Consider the following 26,668-nt stretch of genomic DNA (forward strand, 5'->3'; position numbering starts at 1 on the left):
CCTAGGTTCTCATTTCTTATTTACAGGTACTCTGAATACATTCTGTGTGTGTATACACACATGTATGTAAAATGAATGATGGGATAATGTAGCATGGAGGCAGCAAGTTCTGCATTACCACAAATACTTAAGATTGTAAAATGCTGCCTTACTTAAACTCAGATAGGAATGTGTTCCTGTATTAGTAGATGAAAAAGGCAGTTTTTACACTTTGTACAAACGTTTTAAGATGCTGTTAAACTGAATAGTTTACAACAATGAGCAGCCGCTCATATTACGTAAATTTCAGAAAAAAAAATCAGTAAAATGCAGATCCAATCAAAAACAAAGGGTAAACTGTATAGAAATGGAGACTGAAATTGTACTAGCCTTCAACACAGTCACCCAATTCTGTTTTTTTTTTCAGTTCTGATACAAGAACATTCTTTTTAAAAAGAATTCACAAAACTAGCAACTTTTCCTCTAGAACTGTTGCTGAATCAAGAAGTATTCCTATACAGTTCTTTCTACTTGATTTATCAGAACTCCCTCTCCCATACCATGTATAAGTCATTAAAAAATCTGCAGATTAGTAGTGCGTTCATTTATCATTTTCTTTGTATTACTAAACAAAATACCATTTTTTTTTGTTATCTTGACTAAGCCATTTGACACTGGTGATGTTGAAACTACTATTTGAACAAGACTTGGAACTAGAAATAGCTCATTTTCAATGCATACCTTTTCAGAGTGGTGTATCAGTATCTTCTCAGTGGAGAAGTTACATCTGGCCCAGTCAAATTTACTTTAAGCGCACTGCAGCAGCAACAAGGTGTTTTACTCAACAAGTAAGAATACTGTTTATCAGTCCTGCAGATACCAGCTTTCACTGTTTGAAAAGCAGTTCTGTCCTCTGAATGGTGCTCCAAGAAGTTCTTTTGCAGGTGAGTATCTATACCTGCAGACATGGCTTGACAAAGAGCAAGATTCATTTTTCATGTTCTGAAATAATTTCCATTAAAGATTCATAATCAGCGTATTCCTTCAGAGTTTTTATCATTTCATCTAGCATTTCTTCCCCTAACATGAAGCACTCAGTATGATGCACTGATCTGCTTATCCTGTGATCAGTAATCCGGTCCTGGGGGAAGTTGTATGTTCTGATCTTCTCCGATCTTCCTTTAGTTCCAATCTATCAAACAAGAAGAATCAGTTTACAACACTGATTAAAAACCCTCTTACAAGGAAGGATGAAATACTCAGTAAGCATTTAAAATGAAAGATTTCTCTTCCTCATAAACACACAGCATCTATTATATAGTGCTTGGACTAGATCAGTAGTCACACTAATTGCTCTTAAACTTGCAAAGAACACAGGAGTTAACCCCCAAAAACATATGCTCATATAGAATTAAAACTTCACAAAATGAAACTTACTTGAATCTTTCGAGCACTGTTTCTCTTTTTGTTTTCTTCTTCTAGTTTGATGTTGTACAGTTTAGCACAAAGCATTTGCATAGCCTTCTCTTTGTTTCTAATTTGAGATCTTTCTTGCTGACATTCAGATGTGACCCCTGCCAAAAATATAATGAGAATTTTAACACTAAACATACATAAAAAAGAGTTTGTAATTTCTAGAGATTTTTATTATGAGGAAAAAAAAAAATGCATATTTGGACAAGGAAGGTAAAAGTCCAGGCTCCTTTGTGTCTGATGATATTTTGAGAGAGAATTGCTAACTGCAGGCTGAGTTGTGTTTTAAGCTTTATGGCAGAAGAAAATAAATTTATTTTGGTATATTGAACAATGAAATAAATGATAAACTTAAGGAAGATATCTATAATTTTTTACCACAGTTCCAGGAAATTTAGCAGTAAAATGGCAGTAATGTACACTAGATAGTGGCTATACAGCACATTAAAAAAAGTATGGCTTCTTCTCAAAACTACACAATTCAAATTAAGACAATAAATGAACAACCTAACAAGAGAGCAGGAAGAAGAAATGCAGGAAGAAGATGGTACAACCTAAATTTCTATTTGGACATACTGTAAGTAACTGGTAAGATTACATATACTGATATGTAATTACTTAGCATTAATGTATGAAAGACAACTTTTGTTGTCTTAAACTTTAAAAATAACTTTTGGGGTCAATGAAGTAAATGGACTTGGGATGAGAGAAATTGAAAGTAGAAGAATATTTGTAAAGGAAGGGAGATTATGAATATAAATAAGAAAATTTCAGATTAGGTGAAATGCAAACAAAAAAACAACAAAAAACCCCATGCACTATCCCTAGCACATAACCACAAAAAATAATTGCAGTACATTTTAAGATTGCTATAAAAAAAACTAATAACTGCCTTCAGCAAAAGCTAAGACCATTTACTGCTTTTTGTCTGCACATTTGGAAAAACAAAACAATACAAAACTTTTCTAATCTGAGTACCTTTTTGTCACTGTATCTTAAGTAGAATTCTATCATCTTCACTATTTACCTTCTACTTTACTGAGGTGATGCAACAAGTGTAGAGTGGATTTATGTATTCAATAAATACAAAGAAATGGGTGGCGAAAACCTGGATATGCAAAGATAAAGTGTACTCAGGATTACCCTGAGGCTGTAAAGCCTGACTAATGTTTGTGGTGGAGAAGAGGAAAAGTTAAAAAGCAATGAAAGTCAAGGCAGATGTTGTGGATTGCTCAAAAGGAAGTTAAAAGCTTAGAAATGGCAATAAAAGAAAAGATATGATAGCTGACAGCAGGTAGCATTTGAGGGTGTATCTTATCCCTCTTAAATTTCCTAACCTGAGCCCTGCGGATGAGTGTTGTAATTATGTCTATAATCTCTGGGAAAGAAGCCAGAAGACAAATGGAAGCTGGCAACCTAAGTAGACTCTGAAACAGATGATACTTAAAACAACAATTCAGTAAGGAAAAAGAGCAACCTCGCTTTCAGAGAACAGTCAAGAAAAACTATGTCCCAAGATTTTAACCTCCGTTTTTCAGTTTCTTTTCCATTAGTTGAAAGCTTACTATAAAACTTTTTCTTATATACTGATGTGAATACTTCAAGAGTGTCACACTTAATGGAAAAATGGATAGCTTACCTACTAAGGCCTTAACTATTACAAACAAGGGTAGGCCCAAGGCAGCGCCTTTACAACATTATGGATATTTTCTGCAGACACAAGAATGACATGAAAACTTTGCTCTACAGTTACCCAGGTTTGAAACTGTTGTTTCAAATAACATAGTACAAAGGAAATTATGATCGTATTTTTACAGGGTAGTTCTTGTACTAAGGAAAACTGAAGCACCTGTTGGAATATGAACTATCCGTACAGCACTGTCTGTGGTATTGACATGCTGCCCTCCAGCTCCACTAGCTCTCTTCGTTTCTATTCGCAAATCTTTTGGATTAATTTTCAGCTCCATCTGTCAAGAGAGACAAAAAGAAAAGAAGTCAAATATGCATAGTTGGTTTATTTTATAAAACATATTCAGGCAAGATCAAACTATTTTTTTTTCCTAAAGTTTGAGTGGTAGCTCAGATCTACTTATAAAAAGCTGGGAAATCAAAGATATAACCGTCCATTAGCACTGATCTTCCCCCTCTTCTGAAAGTGCTGCAATCTCCCTCAGACAAGTTAATTTGAACTAGTCAATTTGATCTAATTTGATCTAGTCAAGTTATTTGAACTTGACTAGATGGGTTTCAGATAAAAGGGAACATACTGACTTTGTTGGCTCTGGAATGGGGTGGTGGTCTCTGAGAGGAAGTAATGAAACAGCTTAGGGACAAGAGGAAGGAATAAAATATTTTGACAGTTGGCTAGGACAAACATCCAAAGTTTTAATTATTAGCCAATTTGCTAAGGATAAATTGTCGCTCACACAATTTGGAAGGGGAAAATGAATCACAGAATCATAGAATTGCTAAGGTTGGAAAAGACCCACAGGATCATCCAGTCCAACCATTCGCCCTTTACCAATGGTTCTCGCTAAACCATGTCCCTCAACACAACATCCAAACGTTCTCTGAACACCTCCAGGGTCAGTGACTCCACCACATCTCTGGGCAGCCCATTCCAGTGCCTGACCACCCTTTCAGAGAAGTAGTATTTCCTAACATCCAGCCTGAACCTTCCCTGGCACAGCTTGAAGCCATTCCCTCTAGTCCTATCCCTAGTCACATGAGAGAAGATGCCGACCCCCAGCTCACTACAACCTCCCTTCAGGTAGTTATAGAGAGCAATAAGGTCTCCCCTGAGCCTCCTCTTCTCTAGACTGAACAGTCCCAGCTCCTTCAGCTGCTCTTCATAAGGCCTGTGCTCCAGAGCTTTGTTGCCCTTCTCTGGACACACTCCAGGGCCTTGATGTCTTTCTTACAGTAAGGGGCTCTGGAGGGTATTATAAAAACGAGGGTATATGTATATAAAAATGAGGGTATTATAAAAACAGGGAAGTGGGATGTTAAAACAAATCTCTATGTCCTCTCTAAACTAAATCAGCCTTCTGCCACTGCATCGCCTGAACATGCAAGGCATAGTTACAGTGAATTTTCAAGTGACAGTGAAGTAAACTGCCAGTGAGTTTGGGATAAGGATTATGATGAAATATAGAAATTCTTTATTTTGTTCTCCTAAGCAAAAACAAACAAACAAATACGACTTAAAACTTTTAGATTAAAATGCAAAATCATAATTAAGAGAGAACAACTAGACAGACAGAAAAAACTTTGGTATCAGCAATATGGCAAGTAAAAGCATTGCTTGTGGTAATGTCTGTTATACTAAAAATAGTATATTACCTCAGTGGGTTGGGGTAATATTGCAACAGTCATTGTGCTGGTGTGAATGCGCCCTTGTTTTTCTGTCTTTGGCACCCGCTGAACACGATGCACGCCTCCTTCAAATTTCATGTACTTGTAAGCATCAAGGCCGGCTATACTGGCAACCGCATGTCTTAGGCCACCTTAAATAAAAAACAGTTGTAAAAGTGTAAACGCTTTTGGCTACATGTTATTACATTTCAAGCATACTTAGGCATCATTGTTGTTTATTTCTTAAAACTACAAATTTATCATTTTGATGCTTGGGTAGAATCACATCAAAAATGCAAGAGAACTCCAAAACATACATACACAATATAACAAGTAAAGGACAGTCAAGTTCTTCTGAGTCCAACTACATTTTTTATATATACATAAAAGGTTGTTTATGAGCCACGCACACATACAATACTTCAACTATAGCAGAAATCTGACACCAATAATAAATTATTGTAATGATCAAGTTTTGAAAGCCACTTTCAGCAACTACATCAAATTCTTTTGAGTAGTATTTGAGAACCTCTACATGTAATGCAAAGAAAAAAAACATCACAATAAGTCTTCAACTTAGAAGGGACATCTGTTTTTTATAAATTCTTCTTCCCCGTTCTCTTTTATGTCTCATCTTTGCTCTTCCATTTCATTTTAACTTTTTACTCCATCAAAATTAGCAGAGCTCCTGCCCCCGTACCCACATATTAAGCTAAACATTTGACAGCAACATACTGGGAGTTAGCACTGAACGTTCAGAACTGGAACTTTCGAACTAAGACCCAATACAATCAAGACAAAGTTCACTGCAATACTAATTGATGGCATTCTTCCTCCTTCTTGTATGCCAAAGTGCAATCCCTTCAGTTGTGCTAGTGTAACTGTTTGAAAGATTAGAGAACTGATGGCAGTATAAGTGAATGTTATCATTTTTTTTTAACCTGACCCTGGTTTGTTTTTTAATCCAAATCTGTTCCCAGATCCCATTCTCAGCAGAGCAGGTGGTGTGCCAAGGAAGACATGGGAAAGGAGAAAACCTTGAAAGAACACTGCTGTATAAAGTCTGTCAACGTGAAAGCACAGCCCAGGAAAATAAAAGGCACATACATACTTCTGAGAAACACCACTTTAGGCTCTCTCTAGGTTAAGGGACAAGGTAACAGCTTTATAAAAAACAAAGATGCAGAGAACATAGAATGTAGTAACACTGCACAGTACAGAAGTCAGTTGTCAGCCAGAATGAAGGACAGGTTTTTCACTACTACTGCAAATGTTTTTGTTCTACAGAAATTTAATGTTCCCTCCTAACTTTACTGAAATATACTACTTTTTACAGTTAGGTCTGTCAACATCAGCCCAAATTGCCTCTTTCCTTTCTTTCACCTCATTTTTGTCCCTATGAATTCTAAAATTTTACTCCCACTTCTAGAGATCTACACTACTTTCCAATCAAATGCATCACTCAACACAAGCAGTTCTTGATTTATAGTCATTATCTACAACTATGTAAGACAAAACCATCACGATTAGAATAAATATGACTCTAAAGCATGTATTTTAACAAATAACAATACACACCAAAAACTTCAGTTTAAATCAGTAAGGTGCACTCATAACAGATACTGTGAAATCTTAATTATTATACAAACAGTATTCAAATAAACAAAAGAACGCTTCTTGTAAAAGAAGATATATATAAGGTAAATAACTTGTGCATTTGTTTGCAGTGCTAGAATCAAAACATACTTGCTTCTTTACGTGTAAAAGCAAGTACTAAAAAAAAAAAACCCACAACAAAAAAGAAATCACAACAACAAAAAAATGTAATAAGCATTTTCTGTACATGAGGAAGAAGCCAAGCCAAATCAGATGCAAAAGTAACTCGAATGTTTGAAATTCAATGGCACTCCAAACAAGATTAATTTTCTCTCTCACTTGTCCTGGCATTAGTACATCTACAACGGGTACAGTCTGCCTATCTGAGCTGCAGCTACATCTGTGATACGTTCAGGAGACTTTAAGTCTGTAGCAATGATTATGCAATTGTGGTAACGTGGAGCTTAGTACAAGATGACCAAGAAACTAGTTTAAAGACAGATATTTATTTAGGTCATATAGCTTCAAATAAACTATATCCAATACACAGTAATTCCAGGTTTATCAAGAAACACAGTCAAATCCAATGAAATTTCAACAAACTGTCTACTACTTTTTTTTTTTACATTGCAGACATTTCATAGGCCTGTCAAACACAGCTAGCTCTTACTAAACCTACTGTTTGCCACTAACTAAAAATGTCCCTCTCCATTCTGTAAAGCCAAGTTGCAAGGAAGAAGGAGCTTGAGCTCCCTTAGTTTGCTTACATGTCACCTTATCCTCAGACGGCAATAAAGTTCGATATCGATGTTTCCACATGCTGCTATAGAGCAAAGAGTAGTGGATAAATAATAACGTGGGACTGTGCTTTACTGTACAAGTTAAACCTCAAATGTGCTATTTCTCAGAGTCATTTCTGGTGGTATGTCCATAACGGAAGTTAAGACTGGATTCAGACTAATTCTTATCTGCAGCCGTGCTTAACATTCATCTTATTAACCTCTTCATGTTCAGACTGTGGAGCTCTTTGAAATGAGGAAGCTTGACCTTTTAGTATAGGACCTTACTTTTGCTCATGCAGTCCAGAAGAATTAAGTGTGGATGGGATATAACCACCTGGCATACCAGTGAATATCTTTAACTCACTTCTCACTAAACACAGTACCTAAGGAACTGCATAAGAATGTGATGGCTGTGCCACCTACACTGGCTCTACCTTACAACTTACTTCCAGCATCTCAAGTTTTGGATGATGTGTGCGTGGCCATAAAAATGAGTATGGTGAGGAAATGCACTGTACGAGACAAACAAAGAATAAGGCTACTTTTTTTCCTGTAAATTTATATCCTACTTCCCTAAATATTAATCTCACTGTAAAGGCAAGCCCTCAGCAGGCCAAAACAGTTCTGATATGTATTCATCTCCACTAAACAAGAAGCTTCAGTAAGAAAAAAATGGCTAGATATATATTAATTTATGACTCTGATTCCCAATTTCAGATACTGAAAAGAACACTTCTGCAGGTTTGTGTTTGTTATCTAAGAGTCTTCACCAAAAGGATAGTCAAGCACAGCTCCCTTTCTCTTGTAATCTCAAGGCTGCTAGTTGAGTCAGATCTGCCTTAACTATATAGTAACAATAGGTAGCTTTCAAGTCAAATCAGCAGATTGATCCAATTAGCACTGCGGGTCAAATCTGCTACAGCAGAGACACAGAAGGGATGTAAAGTTGGCAGCTGGCTAGAAAGTGAGACTGCCCCTATTAAAGCTGACTTCCTCCTTAAACCCCTCTTCTTGAGGTATGAAACAAAGAAGACTCATCCCTTTCCCTCATATTGTTTATACTCATCTAACCTGTATCACATTGATTCAATTTGCTTTTAAAAGAAAGTAAGTTTCTGCCATTTCTGAAGCTAGTTCAGCTGCTGGTGAAATACTGACTGAAGAGAGAGATCAGTTGTTCTGATGGATTGCATCCCATAACTTCCTAGCTTTTCCAACTACATATTCAATGTTTCACAAGCAAGCTGTTTTCCTCATTTTTCATTCCTCGATTAAAACAAAAATTTTAAATGATTACTTTTCATTAAAGTTCATTACTTTTTATCAATACCTATTTATCAGAAGAGTTAATAAGGACATTAATTAAAACCATGAATTAACTGTTCACTGCTATAAAAAAGAAAACAGGATGCTGATGAAAGTACAAATAGTTTCAAGTTACTACTTGCAAACTGCACGAGCACTCATCTACCAATCCATTCCCACTATAAAATATACATTACAGCAAAATATAGGTTACTAAAATACACTAGCTTTACTCAGCACACTGCAGAACAGCAAGGCTGCAGATCTGTCAATACAGACTTAGCAAGTCCAGCCTGCAGAGAACTGTGACTAGCAATTTGTCAATCAAAAAACATAGTCCCTGCCACCACTCATACACACCATCATATTTCAGACTGCAGTTAACTTGAGCTCACTGAACCTTTGGCTGCTGGAAGGAGATGAAGTCACATTTTTCTGCTTCTGCTCTCTCCATGAATATTTCTCTCCCCTCTGTTGTACTGGATCACCTGAAAACTAATAGATTTTTGTAGGTAGTTTGTCTGCTGAATTAACTTGGTAATGAGACTTTCAGCAATGATGGAAGTGGCAGTGAAGAAAAGTCACATAGAGACAGAAGCCTGATTTTTGTGAAACAAATTTACACACCAGCTGGTACAATCAGTAAACTAATGTCCCTGTCTCTGTTTGTTATGTAAACCTACCACGCTCCCTTTCTGTAAACACACTGCTCCCAGAGATGCAGAGAATCAACTTAACAGCTCCTCATCACTAAATACACCAGTTTCTAATCTCCTTGCATTCAGCTACAAGTTGGTCTTTATTTTATGCTATTTATTTTAATAAAGATAAAAACGCCTCTTTTCACTACTGCCATTAACCTGAAAAACTAACAGGTTAAATTTTACTCCAAGGCTTTCTTAGGTGATCATGTTTTAGTTCCCCTCTCAAAGTTTCAACAGCTCCCTCACTTTGTATATCCATTAGCTGTTACACAAGCTATATACAAACACCTCCTTTCCTTATACAATCCTCAACTGACATTACTTTAAAAAATTCAAGATATTTTGGATTAAATGCCAAGAATCCTTTTAATCGTAACATTTTCCTCTCTGCCAAAAAAAGACATAATAATAAATGGACTTTCAACCAGCCTTTAAACCAACCTATAAACACAAGGTGTTTGTATTTTTAAGTAAACAGAACAGCATATCAAGATAAAATTTAAAAACATATATTTATTTTTACAAATATAGGTTGTATGAAACTAAAACATATCTGCATGACCTTCTGAATTTCTTAACTGCAAGCAATTAGTTTCATTTCTACTTTTTTGAAACTACTGAAAGATAATGTTTTTTTTTTAGTATGTTAGTATTCTAATAGTGCTTCTAAAGTGGGATTTCACTCTCAAATAAAGAAGCTGAAGAAAATTGTACCCAGACATTCAATCTCTGCTTCTAAATATAATTTCCCAGAAATTAGTTTCCTGTAGTCAGGAAATTCATATGGCAAAAGAATGAATGTTTCAGATTAAATTAAAAAGATATTAAAAAAAAAGTAATTGTTTAAGTTACTGACCTATTTCACTGGGAAAATATTCTAATATTTCAAATTTCCACTTCTTATAGGCAGCGTATCGTCGATACATATCAAATATCTCTGAAGTGAACAGCATCGCTTCCTGTCCTCCAACTCCAGCAGTTACTTCCATGACAAGATCACTGTTGTCTGTTTCTTCTGAAGGAATCAAAAGCAATACTATCTGTGAATGCAAAAACACTCGTCTAAGATCTCCCCCTTCAATCCAAAACTGACACTGTATAAAATGCCATGCAATAATTTACCTACTCTGCATTCTCCTGCATTAACTCACAGACTCTCCAGAGGGCTGTCTGCTCAGCGCCTTCTGACAACCCTTGAATTAATACGCAGGAATAGGGAGGGGAGGATGCTGCATTGCCAAAAGCCTCCCTGTGTCTGTTCGCAGAAACAAAAGATTTCTTTCAAGACCCACAGAACTTCATAGAACTTTTCATCAATTAGTAGCACTGCACTGGTTGGACACCATAGGATACATAATGATTCTTGCAAGAAAACAAAGCATCTCCATTCTCATCAGATTCCTTTTTAAACCAATATTGGCTTCAGAACTAAGAAGATGCTCTGGATTACATTTCTTCAACACCAATTCAGTATATTATTTCTATTTATTTAAAGGTGAGATGGTTTTACTGATCTGTTGGATAAAGATACACTAGAATACTAGAAACAAAAACTATATAATAGTTCTGAAGGGTTGATTCAAACTCCGTATGACTCATAAATAATTTTCAATCATCCTTCTTTACTAGTACTATGTGATGCCTCTTTCTACTTAAGCTTTCCCTTTCTTCTTTTAACATATATAAATATCTACTTTTTTTTAATAAGATGACTGTTGCATTGCTGTCAAAAGAATAAAGAACGTGAGTTATAGTCTATTTCTACTAACAGCCAGCCAGCTTCTAGTGTGCCAGTAGCATTAGGAACATGCTAACAGTTTATACAAAGGTAACTATTTTGATACAAATATCAGATATTATGTAGAACCTACCTAGGTAGCACTCTAAAGCAGTTACATTGCATTACACTATTTTTTTCAAAACCATATCATGCAAGTTGAAAGTTTCTAACCAATAACAAGCTGAACACCCACAAAGATACCTTCAGAAGAGAAAGGACAGAACCTACTTATCAGGATGAACTGATACAAAGAATTCAGCTACAAACTATCTACATGCAATCTGCATTTTCCGTTTTCCTTAGGTAACAGACACTGGTTGAGGAGTATAGTTGGCGCAGGTTGGGGGGGGGGAGGGGAAGGAGAAGAGTTAATCATACATATCTTATTTAATGAGAAGACAGCTTGGCTTTGTTAACTTAGGAATGGCAAGGAAATAATAAGCTTCCAGAGGCAATCTAACCTGGTGTTTCAGTTCAGCTATCTCTTCTTCACAGGAAACGATTTCCCTTTCTGCAAGCTTCCGCAGATCTTCACTCTCATCTGGAATATTTGAGTAAGGTTAATCCTCAGACTTAAACCAGTGGCACTTTCAGAAAACCTTCTGAAAAATAATCATGTGAAGAACTTTATAAAATAAACAAAATCACACCAAATCTGTCAGAAAATGTGATTAATGTTATGATCCAGAATGAAGACAAACAGTATCTATTGTTCAAGTGAGATGTTTCTACACCTGAAATACAAGAAACTCCACTTAGGCATAAGAAAAGAAAATAATTTACTGTAATGGTAGCCAAAAGCTGGAGAATATTGCCCAGGGATGTTCAGGGGTCCCACCCCTTGAGACAGCCTGACCAGAACCAGACATGGCCCTGGGCTATGCATGACTCTGCACTGGGCAGTGCGCTGAGCCACTCCCTGAGGGGCCTTCCCACCTCAGCCACCCCATGATCCTGGGAAACACCCTCCTGTATTTCACTGTGATAGGGACATCAAGGACCAAAGGGCAGAGGAGCCCCCAGTTAACATTTCATTAAAAGGACTACTCCCATATGTGAAAATTGCATGTCAGTAGCAGTAACTTCAAGTAATTTATCTGTAAAAAGTTATTGTAAAGCAGCTGCAGAATTTCTAACACATTGCTGAAAGACATAAATCTGCAAGACTCCTCACATAAGAGGAACTTGTAATTTTAAGATGATACTTGACTGATCAACAGTCATGGTTTACAGTTGGACTTGTTTTCCTGTGCTACTGTTTAAATATGTTAAGGTGTCCCTTCCTCCCACTCCCTGCTCAGTATCAAACTTCAGACTTAAACAAAATACAGCTTAGACTACCTCTAACCTGTAGTAATTCAGCTCACTTGCTCAAAAGAAAACAAAATAACCCCTCCAAAAGGAGAAAATTACATACATAATTAAAGGACATGGAACACAAGGACAAAACTGCATAGTCAATGGCAAAAGAACAAAAAGAAAGATGCCAGCCACCAACTCTTTGTGCACAGCTGAGTCTGGGAGGTTCCCTCACAGCAAATGCACACCTTTTCAGTACTGTAATTCATGGTAGTGATTAACTGCATTTTAAAATAAATTTTGTTGACTTTAAAGATCACTCAATATCTGGGGATTATTTTTTTTCCAAATCACTTCTGCAAAAAGGGAAGGAAAAAAGAAAAAAAGCACGTGTAAATTGGTATCAATAACAAGTATGCTTTACTTACAGCTGGCAAGAAGCACACATGGCTGACAAACTGTGACACCTTAAACACACTGAGTTGGTCACCTGCATCCATCTACTTCTTTATCTTAGACTGACTACTGTCTGATCAGGGCCTAGTGTAAAGGCCAACAGAATCAGATATTCACTAAGTAATCATGAAGAACAAATCTATTTCATAGCACAGTTGCATATTTTAATATAGAAATGTAAAATAAGCTCTAAAAATCACTGAAGAGACATATGGTCTGATTTTTGGATGGCCCCTGTGTGGAATCAGGAGTTGGACTCGATGATTCTTGGACAGTGATAGCACAAGGGGGAATGGTTTTAAACTGAGACAGGGGAGGTTTAAGTTAGATGTTAGGAAGATGTCTTTCACACAGAGGGTGGTGACGCACTGGAACAGGTTGCCCAAGGAGGCTGTGGATGCCCCATCCCCGGAGGCATTCAAGGCCAGGCTGGATGTGGCTCTGGGCAGCCTGCTCTGGTGGCTGGCGACCCTGCACATAGCAGGGGGGCTGAAACTCGATGATCATTGTGGTCCTTTTCAACCCAGGCCGTTCTATGATTCTATGATGATTCTACGATCTTTGTGGGGCCCTTTCAATTTCACATATTCTACAATCCTATTATATAGAAATATTTTTAAGGATGAGCTACAGAATTCTCACAGTGACCGACTAAATCCTTATGGTCACTTTGCTTAAGATCAACATCGGGTTTTAATGACATAGGTTTAGAAGGGAGACAAAAATCCTTCACTCCATTTCCATGTAACGGAAACTAACAGCTTTGGGCCAATTACTAACTTTTCCAGTGGAAGCATTTCTCCTTTTTTCACTGAGTGCCGGAAGAGAACGAACAGGGGAGAAAAAAGGAAACACAACACATTTTCCTTTCAAACAACGTTTGTCATCTCCTCCAGCCAAAGCAACGAGAGCTGTTAGCACTACTGCACAGTTCCGGGCGCGCCCCCACGCGACAGCACACATCCCACGCACGCTCAGTCCGTTAGCTACGCCCTTACAGGTCGGCAGTGCCACTCAACAGCCTGCACCCGCCCCCTCCCAGAGGTTACCCAATCACGTCGGGTTATGCAAATCACACCTCGCACCGCCCACGGGACCCCACGGAGCGCTCTACCACACCCCTCCCCTGCAGACCTCTCCTCCCCCCCCCTCCCACTCGCGGCGGCCGAGGCGGGGCTGGGCTGGGCACAGGCCTTTCGACGCGCCTCACCTTGTAGTGCCAGCTCCCGCGTGTCTTGCAGCTCCCGTTCCTTGTCACGCAGCCGCTGGATCCGCGCCGCCAGCTCCGGCCTGGCCTCGCCCTGCACCCGCGCCTTCAGGAGGCGGCTTAAGGAAGGGATAGCAAACAGTTCGTCTAAGCGAGGCCGGGCGCTCAGCCCACGCCGCGGCTGCTGCGGACGTACTGCCGCCGCGCCGCCCCTGCCGGACACCTCTTCGTAGTTGAAGGCAGGCAATGCGATTGCCCGGCAACTTCGGGCCGCGCGGAGAGCTCGCAAGAGTAGCCCCATACCGCCGAGGACCGCACCGTGCACTCAACCCTCCTTTCGGCAGCCCACCGCGCCGGAGGTAGCCGAAGGCGCTCGGCTGTTTCCCTTCCGGGTTTCCGGAAGCTGCCGAAGAAGCTCGGCCCCGATATCAGCCATCGGGGCTCCGGTGGCGGAAACAAACGAAGGGGTTCGGCTCCCTTCGTCTCGCGGAGGGGAAAGGCGCGCTCTGATTGGCCGGCGCTGACAGAGCGCTCAGTGGGGGCTGGGTGGCGTTGAACTGAGTACGGAACGTGTACTGAAGGATACGGGTTATTGTAAAAATAAGCGACTGGCCATAAAACTTTATTAGGCAGTAGTTTATGTTACGGCCGTCAAAGTCAGACCTTTGCCATTCTCCCATCCTTGTTTGTGTCTTAATGGAAGGAGGTAGCCATACTTCACAAGGGATCTACCCTGGTGGGATAGCAATAACCTCATCGTTGTACGTGAATAAATCGTCATTGTCATGAGTGTCAATGCACCACTTTGAATAAAGCTCTATGACAAAATATGTTATGACAGTAGTGTAGAATTAACTTACTGGAAGTAAATGTAGAAGTAAGCTGGGCAGTGGTGCACAGTGCAGCCTGGTTATTGTGGGCCTCAGTGGCCTCAAACCACTGCCACTCATCCATGTTGCTCCCCAAGGTGTGACAGGTGGATTCTATCCCTATTTTAGATGGGAAAGATGCAATTCCACCGAGTGACAGGTTGTGGATAAAAGAAGGGGCAAAATCTGTTTTTTTTTTTTTTGGCATAACGTGAAAGTAGTTGTTTCCCAAAAGTGCAATTAATGTAATCCTTTTTCTAGCTCTTGTTGGTGCCAATGCTGCATTGTTCTTTTGTGCAAAAGACACACCTGCTGCCGAAGCCCTGAAGACTGAGGTGAGCAAGCAGGACTGAAGTTTCATCTCTGCACTGTGTATTCAGGACAGAGGTGAGCAGGGCTGGGCAGCTGCAGCTGTGTCCCAAGCTGCTCCAAAGGGGTGCTTCTGGGCATCTACAAACAAAGCAGCAGTTTGGAGTTGGTAGTTAGACATGGTACAAAGCAATCTGGGGGAGACACATAAAGGGCTTTTGCAACAATGGTTTGAATACAGAAACTTCGTGTTCCTTAATGCAGAAAGACCAGCCAGCTACTCTTACAAAGACCTTCTCACCTCTTTTATATGCTATTCATGGTCAAATGTGTTCGCTACTGATGCAAGTCTGGCATCAAATGACAGTTCAAACCCCATTAATTAAGTTATGATGAAGGTCTACTGTATTTCATTGATTTAAATCACAGCCTAGCAGACACTTTTGCATACTTTTAGAATCATAGAATCATAGAATCACTAAGGTTGGAAAAGACCCACAGGATCATCTAGTCCAACCATTCACCCATCACCAATGGTTCTCGCTAAACCATGTCCCGCAACACAACATCCAAATGCTCTTTGAACACCACCAGGCTCGGTGACTCCACCACCTCTCTGGGCAGCCCATTCCAGTGCCTGACCACCCTTTCAGAAAAGTAGTATTTCCTAACGTCCAGCCTGAACCTTCCCTGGCGCAGCTTGAAGCCATTCCCTCTAGTCTTATCACTAGTCACATGAGAGTTTTGATTTAAAAGAGTTATTTAAAATTAGCGTAAGTGTGATTTCTCTGTGGTGCTGTGAAGGGGTGATGTGGGTTCCATGGATGCTTGGATGAGTCTGAGACAGTGTGGACACATTTCCAGGGCATTCTGTCCTGCCTGGTCTGGGCAGCAGACACACCGCTCTCCTCCATACATGTGTGCCTTCAAGCTAATTTAAATACTTTTGGTGTTATCTGTGGTTTTGTTTCATCCTGGGCATCTCAAACCACTTTCAGCTCAGATGTACATCACTAAGTTGAATGTGTGCAAAATACAACATATACTCAAGTATCTTCAAAACCTAAGGGTCTTAGGAGTGTATCCACATGCTCTGCTTGTTTGTGTCTACTCGGCACTGTGCTCTATTTGACAGAAAAGCTCGAACACCAGACAAAAATGACAAAAAAACGTAACTCACATTCCATAGTGCTATATACATTCTCATGAAAAACTGAAATACAAGTTAAATACATACTTATTTTATTCCAGGCTATAGAATAAGTGTATTTAGGCAGTTTTTCAAAGTGTATTGTACACTGCATGCACAATAAATCAGTTTAATAGCTTGACTGTTTTACATTTTGTGTTCAAAGAACTGTATGACAGGCAATGAGATCATGTTATGGCACAAGTTGTTGTCCATTTGGACTATATCCATTTTTTTCATAAAATTTTGGGAAACCCAAACTGATAGATGAAATGTCTATTAATCATTTTAATATGAGCATTTGCTCCAAGAAATAAACTTCATACAAGTTATGTTCAATTTATAAACCCCTCCAAATAGAGGATTTAAGACAAGAAATTTTGAACGTGATTTCATTGCAGCATTACACTGAAGACTGGTGTAATATTTGTCAAAATGATGTAACAGTTTCCAAACACAGGTTTTGGAATCTTTTGCTAGAAATCCAGGTAATATTTTAGGGCCCACACAGTTAGCTTTAAAAATGTCCTTAAAAGGATGACTTGTCTGTTTTGACAAGAACTTCTACCTATGTGAAATATCTTATAAAGATAGCTTATGACTAGCAGGTCACCATCAAATAGTAACATTAAGAATATGTAAGTCTACATTCGTAAAGGCTTTTGCATGCAGTTTTGTCTCTTACACATTGTTTAGATGTGTGAACCAAATGTTTGTGCCTCAAACACCAACAAACTTGAAATTACACTATGTAAGTATATACATATATGATGCTGTATATGTTTAGTATCACAGTAAATATAACTGGTATTAAAATGATACTAAGCATATGTAGGACCATAGTTAAATTCCAGTTAAGAAAAAAAGCCAGAAAAAATCATTCTTCTAACAGTATTTCACAGTAGAAGGAGGCAGTCCTTTCTCACTGACTTTCCCCCCCTCAGGATTTGTAAACATCATAGCTATTACTCTATCGGTATAATTGAGTATTTTATTCATAATGGTAAGTAGCTAACCAACATGAATAAAGTTGTCATAACACAATAACATTTTCAGACAAAACAGTTATTTATTAAAAGAAACGTTTATAAATACTTTGTCTTGCATTTTAAACTACATTTTCATAAATAACAATATTTAAAAGTGCTGAATATGGTAGGATAGTCAGCAACGCCACTGTAAACAGATTTGTTTTCCACTTCGCAGATTTTTTTTTTAGATCCCATTCTGTCAAACACTACAACAGTTAAAATAGTTGCATAGGGAATAGAGAATAGCCCTTTTAATCATCTCCTGAATTCTATATAAATTACAAAACCAAATGAGTTTAAGAAACAGTTTGTTAAATTGTTCTTATATATCCAAAAAAAGCACGCAGGTTTCAAGTAAAAAGAATGATTAAAAAATTCCCCAGACTTGCTATTTGAAGCATGTTCAATAAATTAAGAGGGAAAAAAAAGAGAGAGAGAGGTAGTAAAATAAAGGAAAAAATAAGCCCCAGGAAATAAACTAATACCTGTTTCCTACCAGCTACTGTGTAGAGCCAGAGCAGCCTTGGCAGCAGCGATTTCAGCAAGAGCTGGCACCAAGGAGGAGCTTGCTGGTTGGAGCCAAGTTTGCTGGGGCCAGATTCCACTTAGTTACACAACTGTAAAACCTTTTGGACCCATCAAAAGCAATGGGAGTATGCTGTATTTAGTCCTAGGAAAGTGAGAAGAACCTTGCCTCTAAAGTCTTAGTACAAGACCAGAGCTGACAGTGCTAAATATATATATATATACAAACATACATACATATATATATTTAACTGGCATTCAAAACAATCTCATGGTTTATCTTTAGCAGTTTGTGAGGGATGTGAACACTCATTTGTCTCATATATCGTAGGTATGAAGATGTTGGTTGTTTTAAGTTCCAAATCACTCTCTCTTTAAACATCAAAATGCATCCTAAAATTGGACATTTTTGGATAAAAAGGCCAAGCAAACGCCTACTAAAACCACCATGGCAGAAAAATGATTGGAGTACTGTGCTGCATTAGCTCTCATTTAGGGCTCAATACAGGACTCTCTACCCAGGAAAGACACCCATTGAGTTTCAGTAGGCATTTTGCTTGGGTAAGAACTGCCGATTTAGGAGCCCTTGAAATTTGGTTTAATATTACACTCCAAACTCCTTGTTTTCAAGGAGTTACTCAAAATCAATGAGGCCAGAAGCTAAGTCTTCTTTAACCCACCACCTTGTAAAACATTACTTTGCTTAAAAACACTTTTTTGACTGGATTTAGCCTTCAAAAAAAAATCTTACAGGACAGATGCAATTCATCAAAATGTTCTAAAATACTCTAAAATGCTACATGTAGGCAATCTTTTATTAAATTTCTTTATTAAAAAAAAAACTAAATTATCAAGCTTTCTGTGTTTGTTCTTGTTTCTGTTTTCTTATTTCCTTTTTTTTTCTTTTTCTTTTCTTTCTTTTTTTTTCTTTTTTTTTTTTCTTTTTTTTGCTGAAGTATATAACATTATACAACAGTGTTAGAACTGGGTAGCCAGTCTTTAATAAATCAATTACAGTATCTGACATCTGAAATGTACATTGACAATCTTTGTTCTTTTAACAATTAAACAATATCAGCGCATAGATTGTGTCACTCAGATATGGATCCCTTTAAGTGGTTTGTGCTTTTTTTTTCCCTTTTTTTTTTTTTTTCCTTTTTTTTTTTGACATTGCAAACTCTGTAATGAAAATGCCACAGTTTTGGCAGTGAACAACCAGAGGAATCCTCCACTTGATTTATTTTAAATAAACAGTGATAAATAGCTCTTTCTTTTTCTATACAGAAATATTGGCTTCAAAAAGTCAGTGTATTGTACTCAGTAGAGCATGTTGAGTAATGCTACACCTTAAAAATTGGCTTTTTTCAGTTAGTGATGTTAAAAAATGCAAGCCTCTTTCTGGTTTGCTGCAGTTGTTTCTATGTACCATTAGACTGTATTGCACAAAAAAGTTCTTAAATACAGATATAATTTATGTTATTGGATTAAATATTGCAACAACTAAGTGGTAAGTGAAGCAGTTTTACCTTGCACATGCAATGTGAGGATACACAAGGAGACTGTTCATAAAACTACAAATACATCATTGCAATCTTGACTGCAGTTGGGTGAAAGGAGTGTGAAACAAATGTATTTTGGCAAATCCATTGTTTCCCTCCCATGCTATTTCAAGCAAGGAGGACCTTGGTAAAAATGTAGACAGAGACCATAGTATGTGTTTGTTTTCTTCACAGTAGCCTGAGTAGAGCTAAACTGTAGTTCTCCAGGAACCCAGCTCCAGATGTTATTAAACTACTTTTCTTCTGTCCCGCCCACCCCCGAAAAAAATCAAGTTATTTTATTTGAAAATTAAAATTGAAACTAAGTTTCAGAAGTAGAGCCTGTAATACTTTCAACAAGAGACTTATAAATTTGAGAGTTCAAGAACCTTGGGAAAGAGTCTCTGTGCATTAAGGTGTATATCTGGAGTTGGGCATCTTCATACATATGAGGACTGGGATCCAGCAAGTTTCTGTTGATCACTTCTCTCACCCGGGAGTCAAGACTAACCTGAAGAAGATGAGAACAGATGGATATTATACAGTAATGTTGGAAAGGTTGTATACATCTCTTTATTTCATATGGCTCCATGGAACATGCTAAGTTCATCACTTTATTCAAGGTATCCTCTGACTTTCAGAGTCACTGTTCTAAAACACACACATATAATTTCAGACTCAGATGACTGACTTCATTTCAGTTTTGACTTGGTCTTTGCATCCATCTTAATAGCTGTAAGATGAAACACCTCTATTTAACAATACAGTGCTACTAAATAAAGCTCTGCAGTAACCTGGATTTCCAAAAATAAGTTATTATACATTGAAATGTTTTACTTTTTACATATTTAGAAATATTTCTCACAAAGGAAAGTTGAATGACCCTCATTCAGAGAGCTGAGATATTGTTGTCTTTTTTTCTGATCAGTAATGCTTGAATACTTAGAAGTTTCCTATTCAGCATTCTCCTATGAATGTGTCACAGACTATTTTTTTTTCCTTTTTTTTTTTTCATTTGCTATACTTATAACTCACAGATTAGCCAGGATTTATTTATTTATTTATTTTAATTTGACTTAATCTCCCAATTAATATTAGATATTTCAGATTTGTTCTTCTTTTCCTCTGGGAATTTATACTTACAGGTTGTAATGTGTCCACACTGAAGTTGTTAGAAAGTTTCAGTTTTAACTTCTACTTTACATATTACACTGGGAAGAATGCACAGATGATTTTAGACTATCATTTAGAAGTTGGAGTGAGTATACAGCTTACTAAACTGTAGTAAACAAAACGTAGTAAGAAAATGCTCTGCAAACAGTAAAATTAGTGCTTTCTGGATTAAGCAAAATGGCTGTAAAGGGACCAGCACTGCGACCAGCAAGGCTTTTCTCATCTAAGTAAAATACTAAAACACCTATTACAGAAATACCGAGTACAGATCAGCTAAGCTACTATGATTTAAACTAGGTTACGAGGAAACGACGCATTACGATTTAAGCAACTGCTTCCCTCTGACATACACACATGCAGGCACGTATCTTAGCAAGACCAGTTCATGAGGCTAGCCAACTGATTCCTCATTACCAAGCAAAATGGCTGGGAAAAGAAAGCTCACATTTGGCAGGATAGTGGTGTTCCTTTGCCACTGAATACTGTAAAAATTAATTGCCATTATAGAATGAAACAAATTAATTATGGATCTCTTAATTCACATTGTAGTTCTTCAGTGACTCGCTAAAGCCATATGGCAAGACTAATTGCAATTGTTAAAGTTATCTCTTTGGTAAGTAGATGTGTACAAGGTATTTGTTTAGCACACTGGAACATCGTGCCCCAGTGACTTCATCACTGAACAAGGCTGAATTTTTCAGCTCCTATGCCAAAGTTTCATCTGGAATGGGATGCTGGGATGAACGAGAACTTTAAAACTCCCATTCTGATCTAAAGCGTTACAAACTGTTTTCATTTGCCTCATACGGTTTCGAGTAGGGGCAGGAGCAGTTGGGTTGATGACATCCTTGTCTGTCCAGGGAATGAAGTTTGTGAGCAGTTTTGTTAAATCCTAAGTCCAAAAAGACTTCTTTAGTCTTAGATGCTGGTTCATATTGACTTTGAAAGACAACAGGGCATACATTAAAAATGTGTATAGTAGAGACACATATATACTGTCAGAAATACAGTAGCTTGCTGTACTGGCAGTTATCTCACTCCAAAGTTAAAACACACAATGTCACAGAGAAGGTAAGGGAGTTTTAAATGGCTGTTGCTTTCATTCATAAGGATGAAATTGCAAATTATTACTAAAAGCAGTACAAAGGTAAAATGTAGCAAGCAATGTCCGCAATTAAGCATAAATAAACACACACAGAAGCAAAGAAGAGTTGCTAAAGGTACATGACATAGCCTAAGAAACTCTTCTACAATGCCTGCGTATTTATTTATCTGTCTTTTGTATATTTATATATTTGTCTGTTCCAAACTGTGATTTGATGCTTTTACTCTACTCCAGGTGAACATAATTTCAGTTGGAGGACTGAAGAAAACTGTATATAATTTCCTGGATATTATCACACCTTTCATTAGAGTAAATATGTGATCACGATTCTTAGACTATTTGATTGTATCTAGGAATAACCAAAGCAAATTTTGCTTTTTTTCCCCAGACAGCTGTTGCAGCATATAAATCTGTGAATCTATTCCACGATTTGTTTCCTGTTAAATATTATTTTATTTGTCATATGTTGCTGAAAATTTTGGTGCCATTTCTCCAGAAATCCACTTTCATGATGTACTTCATGTCTTTGGCAGGCAAGTTGCATTACTAAAGAAGCATTCCTATTTCTCACCCTTCTGTTTCTGGAATTTCCCTTTCATTCCTCTTGTACAGAGAGCTTTGAGGAGTTGTGGCCAGTGATACTAAAAAGCTCGGCCCTTATGTCAGTACTTGTTCTGTCCCTCCCTTGCTCGTTCAATCTCCTATACTGAGAATTGCTCTCATCTGGCAGATCAGGCAGACTTTACGACCCCTTCTGGCAATCCAGAGCATAGCATGTCTGCTCTGGAACAGGAGAAGAAGCCAATCTAACATTTACAGCTTTACCTCTTTTGGTGAAAGTATAGAAATATAATCTTCATATATAAGTCTTGCTTTTTCTTCAATAACTTTCTTGTTCTGTTCCTTCTTTAGATCTTCACATGCGAGCCAGAAAAGCAGGTTCTCTTCACTATACTCTGTTCGAAGAAACTCTCTAAAAAGGTTCCTCCCAGCTGGTGTTTTCATCATCTTGTCAAAATTCTGAGCCCAAGACAAAATTTCATCTGCAGTAGGGTTTTGGCTGCAAAAGCAAAATATCATTACAAATACGTTTCTATTTTTGTAGCAGTGTTTTCATACATTTGTCCAAAATTTCTCCTTTCCACTGCACTTCAGTCCAGAGTGAAAACTAGAATCAACAAGGCTTCAGCAGTGACAGGAGAATTTTGTTCACTCTTCACTTGCTCATTCATTATCTCAATAGCCCACTAAATGTGTTTAATATTAAGAGACATGAACTTGGCTTTCTGCAAGTTTTCTACTTGTGTTGTTCACCAACAGACTAAAGAAAAATCCAGTCACAGAAGTGAATTCCTGCCCTGCAGTTAAGGGAGATGTGAATGCAGGCAGCTGACAGTAGGTTCTCTTTCCTGTCAGGCTTGAGGGACACCTGATGTCTCTGCCCGCTTCTGATAGGATTTGGCCAATCTCTGCCTGCCACACAATTTGGTTCAGCAAGAACAAGAAAAACAAAAGGCTCTTGGCAGCCAAGAGCATACTAATGAGGGCCAACAAAATAGTAATTCAGAGAGCTTTTAAATTAGCATATTTCTCTGTGCTTGTACCTAAGGGTTGCTAAGCTTCTCTCTGTTTGGTGCTATTGACCTGAATGATGATCTACTGGCACAAGATGTGATGGATGTTTCTGGCAAAACTGGAGAGAGAAGAAATGGGAAAAAAATTGTTATTCCCTTTTTCTGAAGGAGGCTATTTACAGCTTGTAACAGCGGATGCACAGGATGAGTGAACAGAAGACCAATTTGTGCCACTAATCCATAATGTACAAATGAACAGTCTGAGAAGGTCATACTCAAGTTACTTAACAACAGTTAAGTGTGGTTTCACACTTAACTCTGAGTGCTCATCCTCCCTTTCCTGATAGGATACAATGCAGAATTTTACAGTCTGCTGTTAACACCGTCTTTGTAATCATGTTGCACAATAAGTGACATTTGTCCATATAATTTCAAGCTCATTTTTTAACTTGTAGTCTGCATGCAAGACAGAGTGGGTGTCAGGAAGCTATTTATGACACTTTTTTGGCAGACTAAAAGATCTAATAAATGAGAAAGGATTTAACACTTAAACTAAGCAGCAGAACCAAGAAGTATAAACATGCAGATTTTATGGTGAAAAGTCCTCTCTCTGAGGAAAGTGAAATGAACCTGCTGGAAGGGGTGGAGCTGACAAGCAACCCGTGTTGCCTAGTTATCCATTTGGAAAATATCTTTACTGCAGTTGGATGAACATAAAAATATATGAAAAAGTACAGAATAAGGCCATTTTGATAGAGTTTCATCTATTAAGATGTTTTACATCTGTAAGGCATGCCATTTCATTAAAAACTGATTTCCTGTTCCCTCTCCAAAATGACAGTTTCCTGAGGAGATTTGTGAAGAACAGCCCTGTGCTATACAACTAGATTAGTTTAAAAAGAGAATCATGCAGGATCTCCAATTTGATAACTGAGGCTCACTTATGTCTAAATAACTTATCTTGATCTCGGGAAACAGGAGAAAACTCCTTTGTTGAAGTCTTGAATTTATCAGACATCGAAGGCAGCCTAAACACTGCACCAGGGCAGTGTCTAAATGTTCCCTGTTCCTAGGTACAAGTAAGATGAGGTTGGCACTGAGATAGGATATTTAAACCTCTGGATGTTCTTTCACCTCCTGCTCAGGTATAGCCCTGACACACAGAACAGGCCTGATGTGTACTGAGAGCAGCACCATTCAGTTACAACTGGAGTACATCTTATAGAATTGAACACCAAGGACAGGACAAGACAAGGGCCATTCTGCAGCTGTTGCACCCTTCTGCTCACATCTCCTCCATTTTTTGCAACAATAACTGGCAGTTTCTGCAGAATTCACTAACTTAAGAGGTGGTGTAGACAAAACAAGGTATAAACACATCACCTGACCCCAAAAGCCTTTGAAGTGGATCTGTGAACAGCTGGACTGCTGAGGTTAGGGGATGCCTGCACAGTGATGGGGCAGAAAGCATGAGCAGTCTCCCCAGGTAACTACTGCTCACTGGTGTACGAGTTAATGGAATTGCAAACTGGTGAATTTGTGAGCTAATGAATGAAGTAGTGAATCAGCATCTGCATGAGTTAGACTAGACCCTTTAAAGGATACTTGGCCCTTGTTTGAATTTTACCTAGTAAGTTCATGAAATGAAGTTTGATTCATAGAGTACGTTGTCCCGTAAACTTGACAAGTTTAGACAAACTGTGACACTGACCATAAGTGATCACTGCTATCTGATATAAGTTTCACTAGCAGTGGATGGTAAACTATATGTTTTGCCATAGGCTAAATTCAGCTGCCGTGTGTTATGATCTAGAGTTATTGGTTTCTCCACTGGATTACAGAAGGACTTTAAGTTATGCAAGATGCAGTTTTATATCACGGTTAAGGTGAATTAGGTAATTTAGAATTAATTTTTACCTAAACAATCTCTTTACCTGCTACCTCTGCCTCTTTCTCTTGAGCTGAACCAGCTCAGACAAATATCAGCTGGAGTACAGATAGCGGTGGGGAGGCAGAAAAGGAGGGAGAAGAGACAGCACAGAAAGCAAATCTTCTCTGAAGGCAGGGAGCTGTTAATTCACAGCTTTGAATTAACCACGACTTCTTCATGTGGAACCACACCCTTGCACTCTTTTAATATTCCACTGACAAAACTTTCAGTCTTCCTTTCTTCTACCTACCAGCAATAGTGATGTTGAGAAACTCCCCAAAATTCAAGATCTGGACCATTAGTGAGCTCTTTCACTAAGCCCTGCATAGCAAAGCTACAAGGCTGCAGTGTTAAAATCTGTGGAAGTTTAGTCCCAGCAGGGAATGTCATGAAGTAAACAGATTCATCATGATGGAGTGCTTCTGTAAATTCTTTGCAGGTGACTTGAATTCCAGGGTGCTCAGCTGCACTAAAGTTGAGCATAATATAACTGGAGATATAAACAATGAAGACATTCTCATATAAAGAAAAAAATCTCTCAAACCGGTTCACTACATGTTCTCTGTCAGTAAGGGGAAAAGTCTATACTGCTTTTATATTTTGTGGAACTTTTTAATTTATCCTTTCAAAATTGATCATGAAAAGCAATGGTGGTACTGAGATATTTTGCTTGTGTTGCTTTTAAATTCAATCACATCCTCCTGAATTAAGTTTTAATTTACTTTTATGGGATTAAAGAACCTAAAGCCATAAGTTTTGCTTTTTTTTCCAAATAACAACAAATATTTGCCCAACTTTCAAACAGAAACAGAAGCTCAGACTTTCCGTATATGTACGTCTGTCTTTCAAGATGTGCGTTTCCTGGGACAATTCAGGTAAAATCATAAACCAAGCTGGTGTACAAAAAAAAAGCATGTTAAAAAATCTGACTGTAAAATACACTTTTGCCCAAGTTAGTTTTCCTTCTTGACTAGGTAAGTAGAAGAAGATGATTCCACAGGCCCATGGATCAACTGTACAATTTTCACACACCTTCTGTTCCTCTCCATTGCTTTGTACCCATAAACATGAAACTGTCAGTAAGTTATATATCACTGTTAGCATTACGTCAAACCTGATTTTGCTTCATTTTTCTAAAAAAAAATCAAGGCAAATTAGTTACAGGTAAATTAAAAAAAATTAACTGAACAAAGCTTCACCAACTTACCATTCTTCTATGACTTGGATGCTTTCCATTTTGGTTGTATGTGTTGGCCTTCCTGCATTGTCTCCTCTATCTTCATTCCTAACAGTGAGGCTGCAATGTAGTACAACACTTTATTTTGTCTAGAGAATGTTAGTTTAAAACAGTTACTACAGTAAGGCAAACTTTTAAAAGTTATAAACATATTTCAAGTGTAATTTTTCACTCCTATCCCTAAAATTTATACCCAGAATTTGGAGAGAATTTTTTTTTCCTGTAATAATGGTGAATATTAATTAACATGTGG

At 38.0% G+C, this 26,668-nt stretch overlaps 2 protein-coding genes across 16 annotated transcripts in view; both read right to left on the reverse strand.

The window, feature by feature from the left end:
* Positions 1-575: 575 nt before the first annotated feature.
* Positions 576-14,310, reverse strand: MTRF1L (mitochondrial translational release factor 1 like). 6 transcript variants are annotated; one of them, XM_419682.7, is made up of 7 exons: positions 13,939-14,310; positions 11,435-11,514; positions 10,050-10,233; positions 4,795-4,958; positions 3,302-3,419; positions 1,417-1,553; positions 576-1,171 (listed from the first exon to the last, which is right to left on the reverse strand). In XM_419682.7, exons 1-7 carry the CDS (start codon positions 14,234-14,236, stop codon positions 968-970), a joined length of 1,185 nt encoding a protein of 394 aa, XP_419682.3. In that variant the 5' UTR covers positions 14,237-14,310; the 3' UTR covers positions 576-967. The 6 variants fall into 6 exon arrangements, with proteins under 6 accessions (XP_419682.3, XP_040553810.1, XP_040553807.1 ...); XM_040697876.2 differs by having other exon boundaries at positions 10,050-10,208; positions 11,435-11,575; positions 13,939-14,148; XM_040697873.2 differs by having other exon boundaries at positions 11,435-11,575; positions 13,939-14,148.
* Positions 14,311-17,351: 3,041 nt separating this feature from the next.
* RGS17 (regulator of G-protein signaling 17) overlaps positions 17,352-26,668 on the reverse strand; it is a 69,571-nt gene continuing 60,254 nt past the window's right edge. For 5 of the 10 annotated variants that reach the window (XM_046938455.1, XM_046938456.1, XM_046938460.1 and 2 more), the window contains 3 exons: positions 26,386-26,475; positions 22,500-22,734; positions 17,352-19,907 (listed from right to left, as the gene is read on the reverse strand). In XM_046938455.1, coding sequence (XP_046794411.1) covers positions 19,719-19,907; positions 22,500-22,734; positions 26,386-26,475 — 514 coding nt within the window. In that variant the 3' untranslated portion in view covers positions 17,352-19,718. The remainder of the gene's footprint in view (positions 19,908-22,499; positions 22,735-26,385; positions 26,476-26,668) is intronic. The other 5 variants (NM_001396150.1, NM_001396151.1, NM_001396149.1 and 2 more) reach the window with 3 other exon arrangements.

Source organism: Gallus gallus, chromosome 3 (genome assembly GCF_016699485.2).
Source record: "Gallus gallus isolate bGalGal1 chromosome 3, bGalGal1.mat.broiler.GRCg7b, whole genome shotgun sequence".
Lineage (NCBI taxonomy): Eukaryota > Metazoa > Chordata > Aves > Galliformes > Phasianidae > Gallus > Gallus gallus.